Source organism: Pleuronectes platessa, chromosome 8 (assembly GCF_947347685.1).
Source record: "Pleuronectes platessa chromosome 8, fPlePla1.1, whole genome shotgun sequence".
Taxonomy (NCBI): Eukaryota; Metazoa; Chordata; class Actinopteri; order Pleuronectiformes; family Pleuronectidae; genus Pleuronectes; species Pleuronectes platessa.
Window position 1 is genome coordinate 24821745 of NC_070633.1, and position 21148 is coordinate 24842892.

At 41.4% G+C, this 21148-nt stretch overlaps 3 protein-coding genes across 3 annotated transcripts in view; 1 reads left to right on the forward strand and 2 right to left on the reverse strand.

Moving 5' to 3' along the window:
- The first annotated feature begins 642 nt into the window (after nt 1-642).
- On the forward strand, nt 643-9204 carry ctso (cathepsin O). The gene is made up of 8 exons (XM_053428679.1): nt 643-964; nt 1613-1718; nt 1975-2099; nt 4826-4993; nt 5313-5434; nt 6806-6969; nt 8014-8106; nt 8233-9204. The coding sequence occupies exons 1-8, from the start codon at nt 761-763 to the stop codon at nt 8265-8267; spliced, it is 1017 nt and encodes a 338-aa protein (XP_053284654.1). The 5' UTR covers nt 643-760; the 3' UTR covers nt 8268-9204.
- Nucleotides 8396-13776, reverse strand: tdo2a (tryptophan 2,3-dioxygenase a). Its single transcript, XM_053428678.1, has 12 exons — nt 13619-13776; nt 13392-13494; nt 13191-13281; nt 12797-12867; nt 12244-12371; nt 11930-12116; nt 11640-11747; nt 11392-11503; nt 11163-11220; nt 10484-10563; nt 10024-10114; nt 8396-9762 (listed from the first exon to the last, which is right to left on the reverse strand). Exons 1-12 carry the CDS (start codon nt 13651-13653, stop codon nt 9609-9611), a joined length of 1218 nt encoding a protein of 405 aa, XP_053284653.1. The 5' UTR covers nt 13654-13776; the 3' UTR covers nt 8396-9608.
- A 5092-nt stretch (nt 13777-18868) lies between these two features.
- The window catches only part of si:dkey-237h12.3 (teneurin-3), a 105783-nt gene continuing 103503 nt past the window's right edge, over nt 18869-21148 (reverse strand). Inside the window, 1 exon segment of the mRNA XM_053428378.1 lies at nt 18869-20919. Within this exon segment, the coding sequence (XP_053284353.1) occupies nt 20167-20919 (753 nt within the window). The 3' untranslated portion in view covers nt 18869-20166.

Below are 21148 nucleotides of genomic sequence, written 5' to 3' on the forward strand. Positions count from 1 at the left end.
TAGACATTTTTAACCCATGATTCTAGAGAAATTTGAATTAAAATAATGAATTTTGCATATACACTCATGACAGTTTAATGATACAATACACAAGACAGCATGTACATTTTTGTTTCTGAATAACTGCGATGAAAATACATATTAAAAATGTATTTTTGGAAAAGATTTGAGCTCACGATATTAATTCAATGCTGATGAAACAGATTTTAAAAGTTTTAAAAGTTTTTATTTCCCCACAAACCATACAAAAAAATGTTCCTGCAAAAAATGTAGATGAAGATGAATTGATATTCCACATCCAAAAGTCAAAGTTCATCTTCCAAGCAACATCTGAACGTGTACTGCAAAAGTTAATGCTTGATATACAATGCGCTTATCACATATGACAATAACTTCTTCTCATAAATAATGTAAATACAAACAAATGACTCTTGCTGAGAGTTAAGGATGAAACAGAGGATGTCAAACATTTTAAGAAATTGTGATTTTTGAATATGGGTCTTACAAATACAAATTTATTGATTGATAAAAACAAAGCTAAATCTTTTAATTGTATTAGTCTGAAATGGGAAATATTCCTGAGAGACCTTCAGGAGTCAAATCCTCCTTCCTGGGAAACTTAAAATTTTACTTTCTCTTTTCAAGGAGGCGCCTGTTGATCTCTGCGCATGCGCCATTCCTCGTCCTGCTCTTCCTCAAACACCCGAAACTCTTCGTCCCTCTCATCTTCGCGTGTGTCCCCCTGACTCGTCTTCGTCAAATGAGGGTTCGTCAGCTGTTCTCGTGGTTCTCGCTCTCTGTTTGTTCGCTCGTCTCTTCTCTCTGTTGTCTTCGTGTTCGCTCGGATGCGACTCGGGACTCGTTGAATTCCTCCGCGCTGGATTTCGACTCGTTCAGAAAACACTTCCAGCGCCAGAGTGACGTCACTGGCGAAGAGTTGAACCGACGTCACGTGTATTTCCAGGTGAGATTCGGAAGAGAAACTGAGTTTAGGAGTTTTTAAACGCATCTTAAACGTACGTCACTCCAGACCACGCCCACTCACGTACGTTATACAATTGTTCACAAAGTAAAAGTTCAAGTCATCAGAGGTGCAAGGTAAATTAGTACATTTTTCCAAGTACTGTTGTCCAATACTATTTGTGGTGTACTTCTAATTTATACCAACTAGTATTTTTTTTTAGATTAACAGAGTTTGATTTATTATTATATATATATACCCACTTTTTTTTATAATTATATCTTTTAAATGTTTAAAAAAAAATAGCATTCGCCTAAACAGGCTGTATTTCTCTCATCAGGTTTCATGTTAATCCATCCAGTGAATTCTGCTAACAAACAGAAAACTAACAAACTCTACTTAAATTAATAAAAACTAGCTCCAATAGTCAAATGGTACTCAGAAATCAATCTATTGATATTAACAGTATATCAAGGCAATATATATAGATAAACCAATCAAGACATTTCTTATGAATAAGTACTTTCAATTCTATAAGCGCATCTTTCTGATTATTCTTCTGTTCATCTGTTTAAATTTATTTTCATGTACTTTTCTGCTGCTCTTCCTGTTAACTCTACCGCCCCTAATGCGTTATTTGTGTCATTCCAGGAAGCTACAAAGAGGCATGTGTACCTGAACTCATTTTCCACTGCACCTCAGTCTGCAAAGTACGGCGTCAACCAGTTCTCTGACCTCTCCCCGCAGGAATTCAGAGGTAGACGTCAGTGTCATCACTAAACGCTGTTGTCATATTTTAAGTTTGCAGTATTGAATTAGGTGCATGTGCTGAATCTGTGTTTGTTACATCTACTGGATAGTTCTAAAACAGCTGAAGGTGCTTTATCGGGCGATATATAGTTTCACTCATTTAGTCTCATCTTCCTGGGGGACTTTGCTGAATCTGCAGAATCATTGTTTACATGCATCTTTGTATCCTGGAATGACTTTGAACAGTATCTGTTTTTCCACAGATCTCTACCTGCGAGCGAGCGCCGACAGAGCGCCGCAGTTCTCTGGACGGAAGACAGAGGGGCTCCCTGCCAAGTTGGACTGGAGGGACAGAGCAGCAGTGGCCCCGGTCCAGAACCAGCAAGCAGTACGTTTCACACAGACAGATGATGGATAGCATATAGCATATTGCTCATAGCACTGTGTTCTAGGTAAACAGTCCCAGTCGGGGCAAGTTCAAACAAATGACTTCATTAAAAATGATTAAAAACACATCCATCCATTCTCCCCCTTTGAAAGTTTTACTTGTGAACACCACAGACTGTTTATAAAGATGGACGACGTGTCTTAATTTCCTCTTCCTGGGCAAGAATGAAGCTCAATTATCCTGGAATGGAGCACAGCCATATTGCACTTTTGACATAATTCGGAGCCAGCGTCTAAGCATCAGTGATCGGGGGATATGAAGACGAGGTATCAAGGTCACGCAGACATACGCTCGATCAATCACTTCTCAGCCTCAGATATGAATCACCATAGTTCACCATGTTTTTGTAGCATGAAATAACTAATTAAAACCAAACTCAAAAGCAAAAATCAACTTTAACTTACATCAGTGTGATAAGAGCGACCTAAAATGACAACAACTAGCTTATGGAATATTATAACTTGTATTCTGCTAACATGGAGGAGGTGGGGTTTATGACCTACACTGCAGCCAGTCACGAGGGGCCATCCAGAAGATTTGGCTTAATTGTGAGGGAGCTATCATGTCGTCGATCTTTATTTACAGTGTGTGGTGGACACATGCCTTCTCCTAAGTGACTGGAAACATCCAGGGGCCCTGTTGTCTTCATGTCTCCACATCACTCAGTACCATCAGCTTCACAAAATCATAATTGGACATTTAGGGACAGCACAGGGAAACTCCCTCCCTTCGCACAATGATGGTCAAACGTGGATTAATAGAAAGCGAGAGACAATTCTGGGCTAAGTGGGACTTCAGTAACAGCAAAGGAGGTGAAATGACAAACTAAGTCATTAGGTGTGAGTTTTGCTCAGCGAGCAGAATGGACCTGGGGACAAAAACAGGGAGCGCGTTAGTCAGATGGAGTCGCTGCCCGTCTGCGCAGGTTCACTTCCTGCTCTTTTTGTCCTTTATCTCCTTACTCGGTTAATTTGCCGTCGGGGAGGATAGCTTCTCTGTAAAACTGTTGTCCTCAGGGATGGACAGGGATAGCCCATATAGCGAAAAGCCAAAGTGATAACACATATTTTACTCTCTTGAATTCAGGTTAGGCTCACCACTCCAGGGAGCTGCTGCCTGCACATGACCACACTCACCTACCAGCTTCCTCTCCTGCTGATTTCCTGCCCAGATTTTTTTTTGTACTCATTCTCCCCGTGAAGCTACCTGGGCTATGTTTCCCCTAAAGACGAACATATGTAGAGACAAGATGTAAAAACAAACACTACTAATTTGATTTAACCTTTTATTTAACCAGGAAAAATCCCATTGAGATTTAAAAAATCTGTTTTTCAAGGGAGTCCTCATCAGCAATAAACTCACAACCTGCAACCTAAAACATCCACATCCCAGCGATTCCATTTCCTGGTCTTTCAAAAGGGATTTAAAATCGCTCAATCAGTTTTAAGTCACGTAGTCTTAATACTTTTTGCTGAAATATTGTAATCTAATGGGGCCTGAATATCTAAACGCCTTTTTTCAGATCTCTGTACACACGTCTGTCGATACAATCCAACACACACTGTGATGTACGAGCAGAGACAGGACGGAAGCAGCAATGCACAAAGCCACAAGACATCTCATCAATGCTTCTTGGTTGAGTTTTCCCTTGTCTTGATTACGACTCAAGTGCTTTTTAATCATCTTCAAGGAGAGAGAAAATAGGACTTATATTTTGTGTACTCGACAGATTTTGGTTTCGGTATTGATTTTTGACATGGAACCATATTGAGCAGCAAAATATTGGATTTTTGCAAAGGGAGGATTTCATCACAGTTATGGGAATTTACGCTGAGCTGAGCAAGTAAACAGAACTGAGTGGGATGCTGGGGATGAGAAAAACAAATGCACTGGATGTTTTCCTCTGACTTGGTTCAGGAAGAAAAAAAAGTGTTTTAATCTCCATCAGACATGAAGAACAAGATAAGTTTTTCTGTCAATATATCTCAAATAATCCTCAGCTTTAAAGCTTAAGTACATTAACTGAAGCAGAAATAATGATTTTTTTTCCTCACGTCAGTTTGACCTGAGGCGTTTCTGTCAGTAGATGGCAGCAGAAAACAATTAGTCACAGTTGACTCAGGCTGGTCGGGATCATTTCACCTCGTCCTGTGTACGACATCCACACTCAGTGTAGATCATATCAATCAATCCTCCATCCAATTTCATCTGTGTAGCCCATACTCACAAATCACAATTTGCCTCTTAGGGCTTCACAAGGTGCAGCCTCCTCTGTTCTTAACTCTCCACTCACAAAGAGAATGAGGAAAACCTACCAAAAATAAAAGTGAGGGATCCCTTTATAACACAATTAAATGAATAAAGATAGTGCCTAACATAATGATGAACGTATGTATATACATATATTTATGTATAGATGTATGGAACAAATCTTTCAAATGTATCTAGTGTTTCTACCCACAATCCAAACTCTTTTTGAAAATGCATCTTAATGATGTGCTGGCCTAAGAAACACTTTAAATATACAGGATTGATTTATCCAGTAAAGTTGAAAGATCTGAGACCAGCATTCGAATGAAAGTTTCCTTTAGCAAAAACACAGAAACTTGAATTTTCATCTCTCCGCCGTGTTCTTTTTCTAATTACTGTAGCTTTTGCCTTTGCAGTGTGGGAGTTGTTGGGCTTTCAGCGTGGTGGGAGCCATGCAGTCCGCCCACGCCATCGAAGGCTCGCAGCTGGAGCAGCTCAGCGTACAACAGGTTCTGGACTGCTCCTTCAAAGACGAGGGATGTAACGGAGGCTCCCCGGTCAGGGCTCTGAACTGGTTAAAACAGGTAACTGTTGCAACATATAACACACTGAAGCAGATACAGTGCAGAGTTAGAATGACCCTTCTAGTATTTCACATACTCCACTAGAGGAGAAGCAGATATACCAGAGATTTTTGAATTATTATATAGTTGCAGCTTCTGTCATTTATTTGAATTAGTGAGATATGTAGTGGCAGCAGGCGAAGTGCGATCGCTGCTCTACATTCATAACATTCATAAATAAGGACAGTGCCTGTGCCCGGGTCTGTCACAAACAAGATGAATGCATATTTTGTATTCAGATAACACACTCGCTGAGATGGACTATTCCCTTTTTTTCTAGTCCCGGGTGAAACTGGTGCCTCAGTCCGAGTATCCCTACAAAGCCAAGACGGGAATCTGCCATTTCTTCCCCCGGTCACATAACGGCGTTGCTGTGAAGAACTTTACTGCACATGACTTTGGGTAAAATACACGTTTTGCAAGTTGTCCGTGAGCAATAAAGTCACAAGTAGGGATTTTCATAAAGAACCAAGGACAGAGAGGGACGGAAGGGGATTGGTCCTGCCCGGAGACACACCACAGTGTTTACTCAGTCAAGGATAGCTCAGTAGCACAGAGGTTCTTGACCTTGGGCCGGTTATTTGGCCCAGAGGTAACCTGGGTGTAAAGCAAATTCTGATCATCTTCATTCAGCATGAATTGATCAGGACTGTGACTCTCACTCGTAGTTCACCTCAGCGTCCTCTGATTACATAAAAGTTACAGATGTCAATTTTTATTTGTTAAATTTGTATATAGAATCATATTTAAAACCTAAACTAGAATGGCACTCAGTAGAGCGGAGTCCTCTGCCAATGCCTAAAAGTCCCCTTATTAAATCACATTTAAATTCACTAGATCTGGATTATTTCATCTGCAGCCAATTACAAACACTCAAATATCTGCCCCCTAAACATGCCCGATATTCTTCATCAAGATTCTTGAATTATTTTCTGAAAAAGAAGAAAAATTAGTAGTTAAGAAACAGAAAAGAAAGTCCTTGATTTGCCCCCTGGTCTGGATGCACGTACAAATTGAATGGGTTCTTCCCTGTCCCACACAGAGTCCTTCCACCAAAGTGTCCATCTCGTAGTTTTTGCATAATCCTGCTAAACAAACGCACGCGGACGAAAATACAACCGCTGTGGCCAGGGTCATTGTTTTTAAAGATGCAGCAATTATCAAAGCTAGTTAAATGCCATGGTTCTCCAGCGATCAGAGTGCAGGGTCAATGAGTGTGTTAAGCTGCTGGCATTAGACACTTCTCGGGGGTCAGGGCAAATTCTTAACCTTGCGATAAAGGTTTATTGCCGCAAAGCAAAAGAAAAGCATGATCATAAAAGTTCCAAGAAATCGAAACTTCACCTCCAGATGAACGGGATGTGAAATGGCTTTCTAGTTCTGGGATCACCTCAAACTCCATGCCCACATGTCATGAGCCTGGCAAAAGAATGGTATCACAGAGCTCCACGGTATGAGTCATTGCCTCATTGAAGAGCAGAGTGGGGGGGGGGGGTACAGGGAGAAAGTGCAATAGTTGGTTAGAAACTGCTACAGGGATTTTAATAATGAGAGAAAGTGGAGGAGGAAGAGATGAGAAATGGGAAAACTGTGCAGCCTTGTGAAATTAACTGAACATCAACTTACCATCCATTACGGGAAGTGTGTAGACGAACACGTTCTCAAGCCCCTGACTCTAAGATATATTTAACATGATAACTCCTCCAGATGCTGTGTAATCACAGGTCCACACACGACACCACCACAGCCCAGTTTTCTTATTCTGTTATCCAGTGGTCAGGAGGAGGCCATGAAGGGTCAGCTGCTGCAGCACGGTCCTCTGGCAGCCGTCGTGGACGCTGTCAGCTGGCAGGATTACCAGGGAGGGATCATCCAGCACCACTGCTCCAGCCAATGGTCTAACCATGCTGTTCTGGTGGTTGGATACGACACGACTGGTACACATCGACCACCACACTACTGGCATGAGACAGAATCGTTATTTGTTTAGGTCGAGGAAGTTTTCAAACTTCAGGGCCTGTGAAAGTAGAATTAGAGTAAATGCACCAGGCAAGATTTTTAGGTAAAGACATGTTCACCAACTTAATCAGCTGTAATCACAAGTTGCTGCAACTGCGACCGAGCCGGATCTCTCACCCCCCCAATTAGCTGCTAAAACACTAGGAGAGAAGAATATATTTTAACAAGCTCTTTAGCTAAGGATTAAGTCTTAAAGTTCTAAATGTGTTAAAAGGAATGAGATGTCTAATTGCAGGGTGTGAACTAGTCTCACGTTTCTGGCAAAAAGTTAATGTGTCTTCGATCGATAATTTACTTCATGTTGAAGTTTTTTAATCAGTTGTGTTAAAAGTTATCAGGCTTCATTACTAGCAAAATCGTTGAAGGAGCAAGGAATTAATATCTCGCCCCTATTAGGGAGATATCTCAGAAAGCAAGAATATTAATAAAGGTCTCTTTGCAGGTTATATAGTTTCTAGATTTCAACATTTTAGTACTTCCTGTTGGGCCCCAATGTACACAGGGATGGGAGAGTGGTGCGGCCGGTCTACGTGAGACTCGTGTGTTTGCAGCTCTAGACGTCATGTTCACAGATTTCTAAGTATGGAAGCTCTTATTATTTACTCGGTTTTAACTCTTAAAGCTCCCCGCGCCGAGTAAATAAGACAAAACGTCCCTGTGAAATTATTTAAAAAGGTTAATAGGTAGTTTTATAATCAATACGTGTCCTCGGTCTTCTCGCCGTTTTCTTCTCTCTTCACATTCTTGACACACGGCGGTATTTTATATTTTTCTACATCAATTATTTCACACACCCGCTTGTGTTTGTGGGCTATTACACAAGGATATGAGTGATTATGTAAGGGTTCAAAGTTGCCACAGCTACACACACACACACACGGAACCCACACACACACGCACATGCACAGTGCTCCTTTATCCTGTAAATAATTCATTTCTGAAACGCGTGTTGTCTGTCTTAGGGGATATTCCATACTGGATCGTGCAGAACTCCTGGGGACCCACATGGGGGAAGGAGGGTTATGTTTATATAAAAATCGGTGACAACGTCTGCGGTATGATCTTTGCCTCTTTTCATTCTCCGCTCATATCTCCTCTTACTTTGGTGCATGATTGTTGCCGTACCCACTGTCCCCTCAGAGATTAATACAGCTGTCTTCCTTTTGTCTTTATCATCCCAGGTATTGCAGATTCGGTGGCAGCTGTTTTCCTTTAACAACATTATGTATATTTATGTTTGTGTTGTTAAATGTGTCTTGTGTGTGAGTGCGTGTGTGTGTGTGTGTGTGTCTCCACATCACTGCTGTCAAAAAAAACGAAAATCAGTCATCTGCCTTCAAAATGTCATTTTAAATAATGTTTCTCTTTATTGAAATGTCACCATCGTGCATCGGTTGAACAAAATAAATCACTTCATACGTTGATACATGTTGGATGATAACTAAGCGATTAAGACACTCGCACTGTAAAACCGACAACAAGATGCACTGTACAAAAATGTGTATCTTAAATACATAAGGGTTATACAAGTCATGGGTAATATAATAATGATCAAATTAAGACATACAGAGATCATTTGATCATTGCATAAATACACAGCATCAGTCAACACCATATAGAATACTATACAAAGCTCATTTATATCAGCTACATTATTGACATTATGTACAGATTCAATGGTTTTGTCCTATTGTAGATCTTGACGTTGATTGTTTACGCAGAGGCTTCCACCCGATTCGTGTCTGAGTGAGTGTTCAGAAATAACTTGCTCTCTGACACCGTCCTCATGCTTTGTTATATAAACAAAAAAAAAAGAGAAAAGTCTTCATCGCCTCCAGTTTGATCAGCTCCCGCACCGATCCATTCACTGTCAGGTCAGTCACAGCGAATTTGCATAATGTTATTGAGAAAACATCTAAGCGAATCTTATCAAGGAGCCATCTGCCGTACTCGTGACTCGTGACCGGTCAGGATCACAGATTGGTGCCAAAACTGTTTACTCTGGCTATTTGATTTAATCAGGGTCAGACGCCCGATGCAGCTAATGAACTAATCATTTACTTGTTTATCTATTTTTGTCATCGGGAAAAACAATGAGTTTCTGCCTTTGCTTGCTAAACGATGAAATGTACAAGTTTCTGTATTTACACGAACTTCCTGGAAAAAACCAGCAGGGATAGAACTTTTAGTTGTCCCTCCTTGTCTTATGTCCCCTTTCAGCATCCTTTGTCAACTAGGAAAAACATCAATTTGAAACTCAAGATGCCTAAAAAAACACAGTATTTTGTCTGTAACTAACTTATTTATAGTCTTAGAGGTAAGATATTAAGACTGTCCTAATTAATTCCTTACAAATGCATTCTCAGGTACACCAACCTGACGTGTAGCTCATTAGACTGCAGCGTTATGTTCCCTGGCATCGTGATGTGTTCATCCTCAGGGCTTGTTGACCACCTATCCATCTACGCACCTGCCGTTAACACTTTTCATCTCAGCGAGGCCCAATTTACAGTTAAAGAAAACGAAGCCAGGACCCCCCCCCCCCCCCACACCACCTCTAGTCTGAGTCCTCACTGCTGCAGTAGGAGCTGTCGCAGCACTCGGCCATGTACAGGAAGGTGTGCACATTGGGATTCAGCTTGGGCACCCAGTGGCGCGGCACCAGGAACGTGGCCAGGTTGAACAGATCCACGAACACTTTGTAGCGGTCGCTAAAGGTAAAGAAAAACAACATCATAAATTAAACATGGGACTCGCAGTATAATCGAGCATCTGTTGGAAATGATTGCTGCTCAAATGCTGGAAAGTTTAAATACAGTTTTGTGTGTGTCTGGATGAAATGACCATATGGCAGGTAATTTAGATAAGCGCAGAGTGTCAGTATCCTGTCCTAAATTAACTCTGAAGTGTTTGAGATACTTGTGATGTAAAGTGTTTTAATCAGTCGGGCTTAAGTTTACAGCAAACAATACCTGACAGTGGATCTGAGGTAGTGGTAGCCGGAGGAGCCCCCCGTGCCGGCTTTGCTGCCAATCATACGATGCACCATGCATACGTGATTGTCTGGAGACAGAAGATGAAAAAACATATCGGTTAGGACGTGTGTACAATGTTTGTGGCTGTGGGTGTTTTTCATCCGAGCCGTAAATTATTCGGACATATGAGAAGACGTGGGTCGATAAGAAGTGATGTCATGGGGCTGGTGTTGTTTTGCTGATCAGCAGGCGTGGAGGAGATGTTATGAGAACCTTCTGGCTATGGGGTCGTGAACTAACTTTAGTTCTGTAAACTCCCCTGTAAACCTCTGGCCTCCTGTACAGATGCATCTCCCCCACAATCCCCCCCCCCCCCACACACACACACACACATTGTTTCTGTTCTGGTTCACTGGCGAGTGCAGACAGCTACTGACAGATTCACAGCAGCACTTACATCTCCATTTTGTCATTAACGTGTCGATATCCATGAGGGACGTGAGCAGCTGGAAGGGAACCTGGAACCTCGGCTCCTCCCTGAAAGGTAGAGAGAAGGTTTTGTAAGGATTTTGAGGGATTCATTGCTCTTTCTTAAAAATTATAGCGATGCATGAATATCTGTCTTTTTGGTGTTGATGGCTGTTGTAAAAATAACCTATTCAATACCCTGCAATGGGATTAACAACGTAAAACCCCGGAGTTTCACATTAATTATCACTTTTTAGTGGCTGTCATGACTCATGACTGACATGCTCACAAAGCCTTAATGAGCGCGACGGTACATTGTCGCCTCACAGGTCTTAAATACCTGGTTCTGAAAAGAGCTGTTTACCACACCTTTCGGTAAAACTGACAAAAACCCTCTGATGACTGATGCCTCAGCACAGAGAGTCTAATTGATTGTGTTGCACTGCAGCTAGATGCCACATGATATAGGTTTTTAAAAAGGGATGTGACTCTAAGCTCCCCATGTTCCTAAGCTCTACGTGAAAAACCCCCAATTGTCCTATGGATGTCTTGGTCAGCGGCAGAAGCTTATAACTCTGAATCTGAAGCAGGAATAACACAAATGCATTGTGTCAACACGTTCACGATACAATTAAAGGTGACGAGATTAGGTTGTTAAAACCACAAACCTGTAGAAGTTGATCATCAGGGCGCCTTGCAGAGCCTTGTAAGAGATCCGCCTCTCACCTTGAGTGGAAAATGCAATTATGAGTCAAATTAATTGTCTGTAATCGTCTAGTTTTATGAGCTCAAACCTAAACGTTTAAATTCTTGCACAGCACAGGCACACGTTTAGATCGCACACACAAACTTGAGCCTCAGGACGATTCATTTGACAGATTTTTAATCGTCTCTCACCTTTGCTGACGAGATGGTCGTGTCGCTTTTCATCAAACAGCGAAGTAAAGAGCTCTTTCTGTTTTACCACCTCCACCATCATTTCCTCCTTCTCCTCAGAATCTGGCATTTTCTGTTTCCCCACCCCAGAAAAAAAATAAAGAACATGAATAAAAATAAAATATCTTGTCAATCATGTCTTCACTCCAGGAAAAGGGAAATAAAAATATATTTTGTGTTTTCTACTGAGAGCTAGAGTCATCTCCTACCGTGATTTTCTCCTTCTCTCTATTCAGCCCATCAAATATATTGATTTCCAGCCTTTGCCAGAAATTGAACCCATCCACCTCCAAGCCCGGAGTTCTCTCCAGCCACTCCTGGGGAAGAACAGGCCAAAGGTTGTTATCACATTTTTTTACCCAGTTAACTCCCAGATGAGCTTTATCCAGAGAATCAAAATGTTGAAACGAAAAAGAAAAAAAACACAGATTTAATAAGCTGACTCGTAATAAGATGACTCAAAATTCATGACTTTATGCAGGTGTTGGTGCAGCTGTACCTCGACCAGCTTTAAGAGTGAGGGCTCCTTCTCACTGGCCAGCAGCATCTCACTCTCACGACCCTTGAAGTTGTCCCTGTAATGGCGTCTGTTGTATGGAACCCGCAGGTTGTCCGGGACCCCGGTTTTGTTTTCGATGAGTCGAAACTGAAGGCTCTGGAAGCCCGAGGCTGGTGTCAGGTATTCCCTGCGCACGAGCACAAACACACAGAAGTGAGCCCACATGCACACACAGCCCAGACAGCGAGCACTGTACATCTCATACATTTTTAAGAGCTGAAGCAGAGATGCCCAGAAGTTATTTGTACACTCACCTGAAGTCGAAAAAGTCCAAGGCTGTCATTGTTTCCAAAACAGCAAACTGGTCGACCAGCAGCCGGAATATCATCACGATCCTGTGGATGCGGGTGTTGACTTTGAGCATGTTGCGTTCGTCCCGGACCTTGAGGAAAAGTGAAATGTGTCAGGAAATAATTAATTATCCTCGCAAATCCTGTAAGTACATACCCTGACACAGGAAAAAAAGTAAGAAATCTCATTACTAAAATAATTAGTGTCCGACTTTTGGCATTGCTCTGATTTCAATTTGGAGCATCAGCCGGAGTGATGAACGAAATCTCTTTCTCCTCCAACGAACTCCAAAGCCGGAAAGACTTGAATAATTCTCATTGAATATAAGTTGAGAGAGGTGCAGCGAGATCTGACTACCACAGAGTTTCTCTTAAGTTGTTCTGCTTCATGTTCTGCTTCATGTTTGCAGTGTTCACTGACGATACTAAAACATGCTGATTTAAAATGTTCTCTCCTTTTCCTATTACTTAAAAACCAGGAAATCTATGTCTGTATTTCATAAAAAACGTGACTTACGTGTCCGCTGATGAAGATCTCTCGCACTGCATCAAGTTCAAACAAAATCTGTTTGAACCACAGTTCATAGGCTGGAATACAAAACAGAAGAAACGGTTTTATTCGTCATAAATATTCAAGTGTCATATTACAAGATGAATACGTCAGTGAGCAGCCGAGGTGAATTCGAGCCACGTCACAAGTCAGTTTTTGTTTATGTACTTTTTTCAATTCCAGAGGAGCTATTTCTAGATTTTAAAGATTCAAAGTCTCACATTTTCTGATTCTTCACTGTAATAACATTGAATTGCTCCCAACAGAGACTTTAAAGACTAACTGCATGATTAAAAAGCATTTCATTTCTGTGTTAGCATTGAGAAAAACATACTCTTATCCTCCCTGAAGCTCTTTTTACCTTGGTGGGTGACAATGAAGAGGTGCTCATCGTGGATCTTATTCCCCTTCACTTCGCTCTGCAGCACCTGGGCCGTGACTATTTTGTCGAGCTGCACGATGGAAAGAAAGAAACCATTTGCAGTTTAAAACAAATGCAAATTCCAGCACTTGTCTGTTAATATAAAAATCCAGGCACATGTGGTCGGCTGTGTTTTTCTACCTGCAGGTAGTCCCCGTAGATGATTCCTCCTTTGCTGGCGTTGTTCACACCTGCCTGAGCGGCTTCCTCCTCGTCCTCATTCGGGGGCTTGTTTTTGAATAACCTGCAATGCGAAGACAGTTGGTTATTTGTTCCCTTTTCTTTTTTTTCTGCATTAATGTAACTCAAACTAAAAATGGAGTTCCATCAGAGCTCTGTTGTTAAGTGCTGAATCAAACCCAACGTACAAATGCCTCTTCTCAAAGTACGGACATCCACTCATGACTCGTCAGTAAAGATGCTTTCTTCTTCCTCGGATAATATTTACTAAAACTGTCTTCACCGCCAGGCAGATTTTTAACGCGCACCATGTCCAATCGCTCACGAGGAAACAATCACCATCCGGCCCGCCTCTATTTGCTCCATGTTTACCTTGAACCGGGACCACCTTCTGGACTTTGTTTGACATGCTAAAAGTCATGAGATCCTTTTCAAATAACAAAATGCACAACAACAATTGTACCTAATACAGTTTGAATTCATTATTGTTGAAACCTTTTTATACTAAAAGAACCAATGGCATATTCAGGATACATATCTGTATGAGTGTTTTTGATTTGACCACAAAAGCTTCTATTCAATAAACATAATTCTAGATAGATGAAGAATTATATGAAAAATTGTACGAAGTAAAAGGGGAAACATTCTTAACCTGAACCACTTACAGGTCCATAAGAGGTTTGATTGAAACACCTGCTTGTTGCAATGCAATGTTCTCAGGAGGAAAAAAATATCAGTTCAAATGTTTTTATGTTAACTACATTTTTAATCAAATATTCCTATTTCGACAATCTGTACCTGAAGAGTAAGCTTCAACACTGAGTCATAAATGCAAATATAAATCTTTCTGTATTAATTAGAGCCTGAACGATACATCAGTTTAACACAGACACCGTTATTTGCATTTTAACCATTGTATGTTGGTAAATAGAATTTTCATCTTCAATAGAAAAATGCATACATATGAAATTAGATAAACACAATACTGTCTCCAGAACTAGGTCACACGTTTGATTGTTTAGGAACTAGTTGACCCATAGATTATATGATCTATTGGAGCTTTAAAGTGTGACTGCAGGAAAGCAGATTTCAGAATATGAGAGGACATCACATATATATATTTTATATATACTTCCTAAACAATCAAATGTATTTTCTAGTTCTGGAGACAGTGTTACCTTTTTACACAGTCTCATGTCTGTGGTGTCTGTGGGACTGAAACCTTTGACCTTCACCAAGCTCTCGTGCTTCCCGAAACACGACAGCCGGCAGCACCAGTGTACAGGTTGGTTTGTAATGGCCTCCTCCAAACTGCACCATCATGCTCTCAGGGAATCATTGATGTCACGTCAGTGGAGGTCCTTGGACCCGTATGTAAATATTTGCAATTTGGTTAATATTTTATTTGCCCCCAGTGAACATCGCTGGAGATGTGTTGTTCTGGGGTTACTGTGAAAGTGTGCGTGTGGAGCATACCCCCACATGTTCTTAGAGAAAGGGCCCCGTGCTTTTGTTTGTTTGGTGTCTGGAGAATGTTTTCATTCCGCTCAGTCTCACGCAGTTCAGAGGTGATGTTTGTGTTTTCATTGACACATCTCCATATTAGTTGAAAATAATCATAGGGCTCGTCCCCGCCCACCATCCGAAACCCCCCCACCACAACACTGTGTCAATCACAACACGTAAATTCTCTTTGAACAACCGTTAACCCAGTTTTCATGAGGGTAAGACTCCAGAATCCACAATCCTCTCTCTTTCTTCCTCTCCCTCTCTCTCCCTCTCTCTTGCTAAATCTCTCCAAGATCATTAGCTCCCTTGTTTTCCACCCACAATCTTTATAGACTTTTCAAGTGGAGTCCCAACAGCCTGTGAAACTGTCCTCAGAAGATCAGAGGGATGATAACAAGCAGCTATTTCTGGATCGGGACAAGCCTCGTAATATAAGGCAGCAGAGCCTAAAAATTCTTTGTTCTTGTTCTCATTTAGCCAGAAGGAAGGAGGGTGGATACAGGAGGATGAGATGCTGGAGGCGAGCTGGGCCGTCGGTGTGAAACTTTTGAAGCATTGACGGGGCCTGTCCGTCTCACTGATAGGAGCCATGTGTGGTTATGTAACATCGGCCGGGTCCGACTGAGACGCTGGTTTAATGAAAGCAGGAACGTGGCCTGTTCTTGTCTCAGCGCCATGTAAATTCTCCGGTGAAAGTTAAACTGCTTTTCTCTGTCTAAGCTTCTAGTCCTTAACAGTGTCTTAAACATTTAGAGGAGCTTCAGCAGTACATGTAATCGTTGAACATGTCTCACAAAAACCACAGAGAAATTATTATTTGTACAAAATACTTCACCGCACTTCTACTTTACTTATTATTGTGGAAATCTTTTTGAAAAATGTCTTATAATAACTGTTGTGTCAAAGTATAATGACTATAGAGTTGAGTGCAGTTGAATTAAACATAACAGGAATTAGATGGGGACTTTTTTTTAATGTTTAATCAATAGTCATAAATTACAGGTTAACCTTTCCTCTATATTATATGAACATTAGGGTGACTTATGCATTTTGGTCACTAAAGGTTACAGTAAATTAACAATGACACTTTATCTCGTATGAATATTAGTTGCCGCCGCATGATGCTATAATAACTTCACATTAAATTGAGATGTAGTATAAGTGGAAGAAGTCATTACTGTAGATAATTCTTATATTAGAGGGTTTTTTCAATCTAATCGTCTCATGACGTTCACGTTGTGTCACAAGATTGTGACTTTGCATCTTGAGAAAACAGAATTTATATCAAAGCTCAGAATTAAGGGTTTTCATGCTGAGATTTAAAGATGATTCCGTAGTTCACACATTTTCCTTTGAGAAAACGGTTTGATTCTCGATTTTGTCTGTATGTAGAGAGAAGTACTGTTCTTTGTCTAACACTAACCTGTATCAATTTTGTATTGTACTGAATGGAAGGCAGAATTTGATAAGGCAGTTAGCTCAAGGGTGCATCTGTGTGTGTTACGATGAAAACTGACCTTTCCATTGTTTATTTTCTTTTAATGTATTTACGCAAACCCAATACTTTCATAAATGTAATACAGGACCACAGGCACATTCCTTTGTGATTTGTGTACGGCTTGCTGAGATTCTTCATTGTTTTATTCGAGCTACAAAGTGTGAGGGAAGTTAAATTATCCCCGAATTGTTTTTTGTTTTTTTTGTGGCGAGAAGTTTCACCTTTTATCAGCTCAAGGTGAGAAAACGCAGGAAAAGTGCGAGTGGAAATGTAACAGCATTGGTTGTCAGGGAAAGTGGTTCTTGTAAAACTCACGGAGGGACGTGTTTTACAAATTAACATGCGTGTTCACCGTCAGAGGAGGGGAATGTAAAGTGAAGATTTAAAATGCGTGAAGCCGTTAGAAAAGCAAACAACTGGCAAACTGGTGTCTTGTTTACCATCAGCTCATTAGAGCAGCTCAGTCCGCCCGGCTGATGCACTTGATCATGCATTTCTAATATCCCATTAATAATTTCTGCATCACCACTATAAATTCAAACTTCACTTTAGATTTAGTGCAGGTTTTTTCTCACTCGCAGCTTTTACGTCATTGGATTTTAATTGAGTTTGAGCTTCTTAAAATATTCAAACTCAAGGCCAGGCTCGCTTCAGAAATCCAAACATCCACCAGATTTCAACCTGCATGGGAGCCAGATTTTTTGTCATAGATGCCGATTCATTTCAGAAACCATCATTTCTATACAAGGTCACTGTGCTGCACAGAAAGTCAAAATCATCGACCCGCATAAACTCAAGTTGTGTGACGTCAATCTTGAGCATAGGTTGAATAGTGTGCGACTGTGATTCCATGTAGATCACAAAAAATCATTTCATATCTGGTCGTGTTATTCCATATGTCGACCTCCGTGTTACATACATAAATCGAGGCTTGACTGAATTATGAAACGCGCCTCATTCCCCCCAGTTGCTCTGATGTAGTTATTGCACGATGCTTTTCGGTCTTTTGATGTTGCTGCGAAGTCGTGCCATCTCTTCCACGGGCCTTTGAAGTCGTTCTACTTGCACTGCGTCGAGCGAGAGGCCGCGCCGCCGCTCTGCCAGGGCCTACTGTGGTCACAGTGTGATACTGCAGCAGCTCCGTTGATCATTTTCATATAACCGGTTCATCTATTCCATTTGATGTCTCTTTAAATTAACCTGCAGTATCTAAAAGTGGAGCACCCCCCCCCTCCTCCTCAACCCTCTGGCTCATTAATCATCGTTATTTGACTGGATTATTTGAAGCTGGGGCCTCAAAGCAACAACATATTCTCTGGCCTGGTGGAGAACATGGATAAGTGTGCCGCTACCATGACGTATGTAGATAAACAGTCAGCGTGGTGTCTCTGTGAACTATGCTCTTTGTACCACTAGGGAGCATCAAAGCACTTTTAAGAGAATGGAAGATTTGAATGCTTTGTGTTTGACAGAGCCGAGTTTGTGTTTGAAGATTTTTACAGCCGGGGTTCGAAACTCTTTGTATGGGTGTATCGGAGAGGTTGGGGTGGGGGTATGTATAAGTTCAGTGTAACTTTTGTGTGAAGTAACAATAGAAACAGGCTCACAGGGGGAACTTTAATAAGACGTTTCCATTATAGGTTGGTGCTCCCTGGGCTGGGATACCCGGAGGGAGGAGAACTTTGAAGGCGTGTGTTTCAGATTTTGAGCCGAGCAACATTCAAAGGAGTTGCTCTATATGTCATAAAGCACTATTCTTTTTTTTAAAACAACATAAAGAACGTGTGGGATGCGGGAGAAGTGTAGACGAGGTCAAAAACAACAGCATATAACATCCTTTGAGCACAGAGCACTCCCTCCCCATTTGGTTTGAAATGCCGTTTGAAGTTTACCATGAAAAAGAAAATCGGCTTCATATGGAGGGGGCTGTTTTCAGAATTATGCATCCCATCATCAGAAACTCTTCAATGCTTTGATGAGTGTGAGCGCGGAAGAAAAGCCGATCACAGCCGGCCGTATATAATTTCAAATAAAATTGGAGCTATCAAATGTTCACACACAAACTCATACCTCAAATTGTTTTTGATTGCGATGCTGAATGCGTGGATTAGGTCATTTTATTTCCGGAGGCGCTCCACATTTCAAGCAATTGACGCCGAAAATGACCTTATATTTCAGTTCAGAGCATAAGACTTCTTTTTAAGGAATTAATGTAATTTGGATGTTTTTTGAAATACTGAGAACATATAGATAGATACGCAAATATCTGGCAAGACTTCCTAAAGAATGTACTATATTCAAATTAGTGTCCGAGTAACTCACCACCTCCGAGTCTTTCACTTCTTATATTTATTTTAAAAATGAGCAGTTTATCTGTGAGATGAGAACAAAACAAAAAGAAGTTCTTCACAAAAACGACACACCGAAAAAGAAACCCCAATATCATTTTAATCCATGAGTGCATGTAACATTCAGACGTAAAAAAACAAAACCATACCTACCGAGAATATCGACGTGATCTATATTTGGATCCGCTGTGACCTTGCTTATGCGCGCGATGGTTTCATGAAATATTTGTGTTGATGAAATATTCATTGGACAGGAAGCCAGGTCAAAAGGCATTATGCCCAACAAACATTAAATTTAGTGGAAATAATAGTTGACTGCATGTTACAGATACATCACCACTTGTAAAAATACTTGTCACCACATGCACAGGTTTCTGTTAATTACTTAAACAGAGCATTGTGAAGAAGCCCCACAGCCACATTGAGAGGAATGTAACTGAAAAGAAAATGAAAAGCATGTCTGGAAAATAAATAAAATAAAAAAAACAAAATCTAAATCTGATGGAACTTTTTTTTTTTATATGTATAAACACAACATAAATTACTGTTAATATGACTAGTACAGACATTTATTCAGTTTCTTAAAAAAACAGCAGAAAACTCTTGCATAATTTACAAAACATGGTGTCCCTGTGCTGTCCAAGACACAGCTGTGCCTTCTCCTCCCCAGAGAGAGTCCGTCATACCTTTGCCGTCCTTTTTCTTCCACGATGAATATTGGGTATTTAAACAAAGAAACATTTTATTTTTTTCTGTTTAAAAGCATCTCAAGAGAATAAGACATGTCGATGTTTACAGTGCTAAATCTGGTATACATAGTGGCTGTTTGGTGAGGATATCTCTAATGTCAGAAGTCTCTGATTTAAAAAAAAAACAAAAAACATTCGCTCAAGGACACAGCTCGCTCGGGGCGTGTGAACTCATGAGCCCTGTACTTCCAGAGAAGTGCAGATATGCATAATGTAAACATTTCCTTTGCTCTTAGAATACTTTGTTGAGACAGACTTTTTCTTGATTAAAAAGAAAAAAACAAACAGAAGACACCTAAAACTAGCTCACGGTTTCCCAAACACACAACTATGTCTCTGTTTGAGAGTCCAGAGTCCAGAAGGCTTGTGCTACAGAGAAACTGACCTGTAATAGCCATATTAAGGCTTGGTGTAGTTATACATTTACTCTGTAGTCCCTCGATCACAATGCACAGCATTGCTTTTGACCGTCTGTATTTTCTTTTTCTTTGTATTTTTGTTTTTTATAGAAAAAACACATGGACACTCGGGATACATATCGGCAACCGTTGATTACAGCTGCTCTTCATTTCGTCCGCTGGCATGTCTCTACCAAGACTGTGTCTCTTTGGCAGAAATTGAACGGTGTAGTGTTACCTTTTCCCAATTTCACTTTGCCGAAGAAAGTGAATGTTATTAGCGCTGTCTGCTAATTCTGGGTACTGCTCGATGGAGAGCACATAGTACCCATCGTACCCCAGCACTTTCCCACTGCTCAGAAGCTGCCTCTTCTCTCCCTCTGTCCAGGGGCGCACCCCTTCCTCGCCCTCCCGCACTCGCTGCTGCTCCCTCGCCCACGCTCCTGCAAAGGCGCGCTGACGAGCGAGCTCAACCACCCGCGCTTTCTCCTCGTCCACCGTGGATCCGTATCGGATGTGGAGCGCTAGAGCCCCAGCGCGAATCTCCACATCTGCAAAACGGCGAGTCCGACTATCCATGACCGTGGTGGACTGGGAGACGGTTACGTTGACGCCGTTCTCCAGAGTCTTGTGCCCACTAGTGAGGTGCATCGCGGCAAGGTCGGCATCCGGAAGGCCCGGCTTGACAAAGTAGTGCGTGTCCCGTCCTTCTATGGTGAAGTGGAGGTCTTCCAGATAGAATGCGTTGTTCAGGATCGTGGCAACCTTGATGCAGTCCTCACTTGCCACGTTGAGTGTGTGGGTGTGGATGCTGCCCTTGTAAATGGCGAACATGACTGCTCTTCCGATGGGAGACATAGCCGCAGAGAACCACAGCCAAGACTTTTCACCCCTGCGACCTCGGCTGAGATGGACCTCCGGCAGCCGCTCGAATGACAAGAGGGAGTGCGCTTGTCTGGTTACTTCCTGCTGGACCCCAGAGATTGACTGCAGGAAAAGTGCAGTGAAACGTTAACGCCTGAACATGGCACAACCCGGCTCTCCATGCTATTTAGAACCGGCTCCTGGTCTGCTTCAGATACTTTCTCCTCCCTGTCTGAGATAATGGTGTTTTTAAGCTGTGTTCTCAGGCCAAAAGTAGATAAATCTCCCATGACAATTTTACTGCAACACTTTTAGTGTTAAAGCATTAGACCAAAGAAACCTGGCATAAATA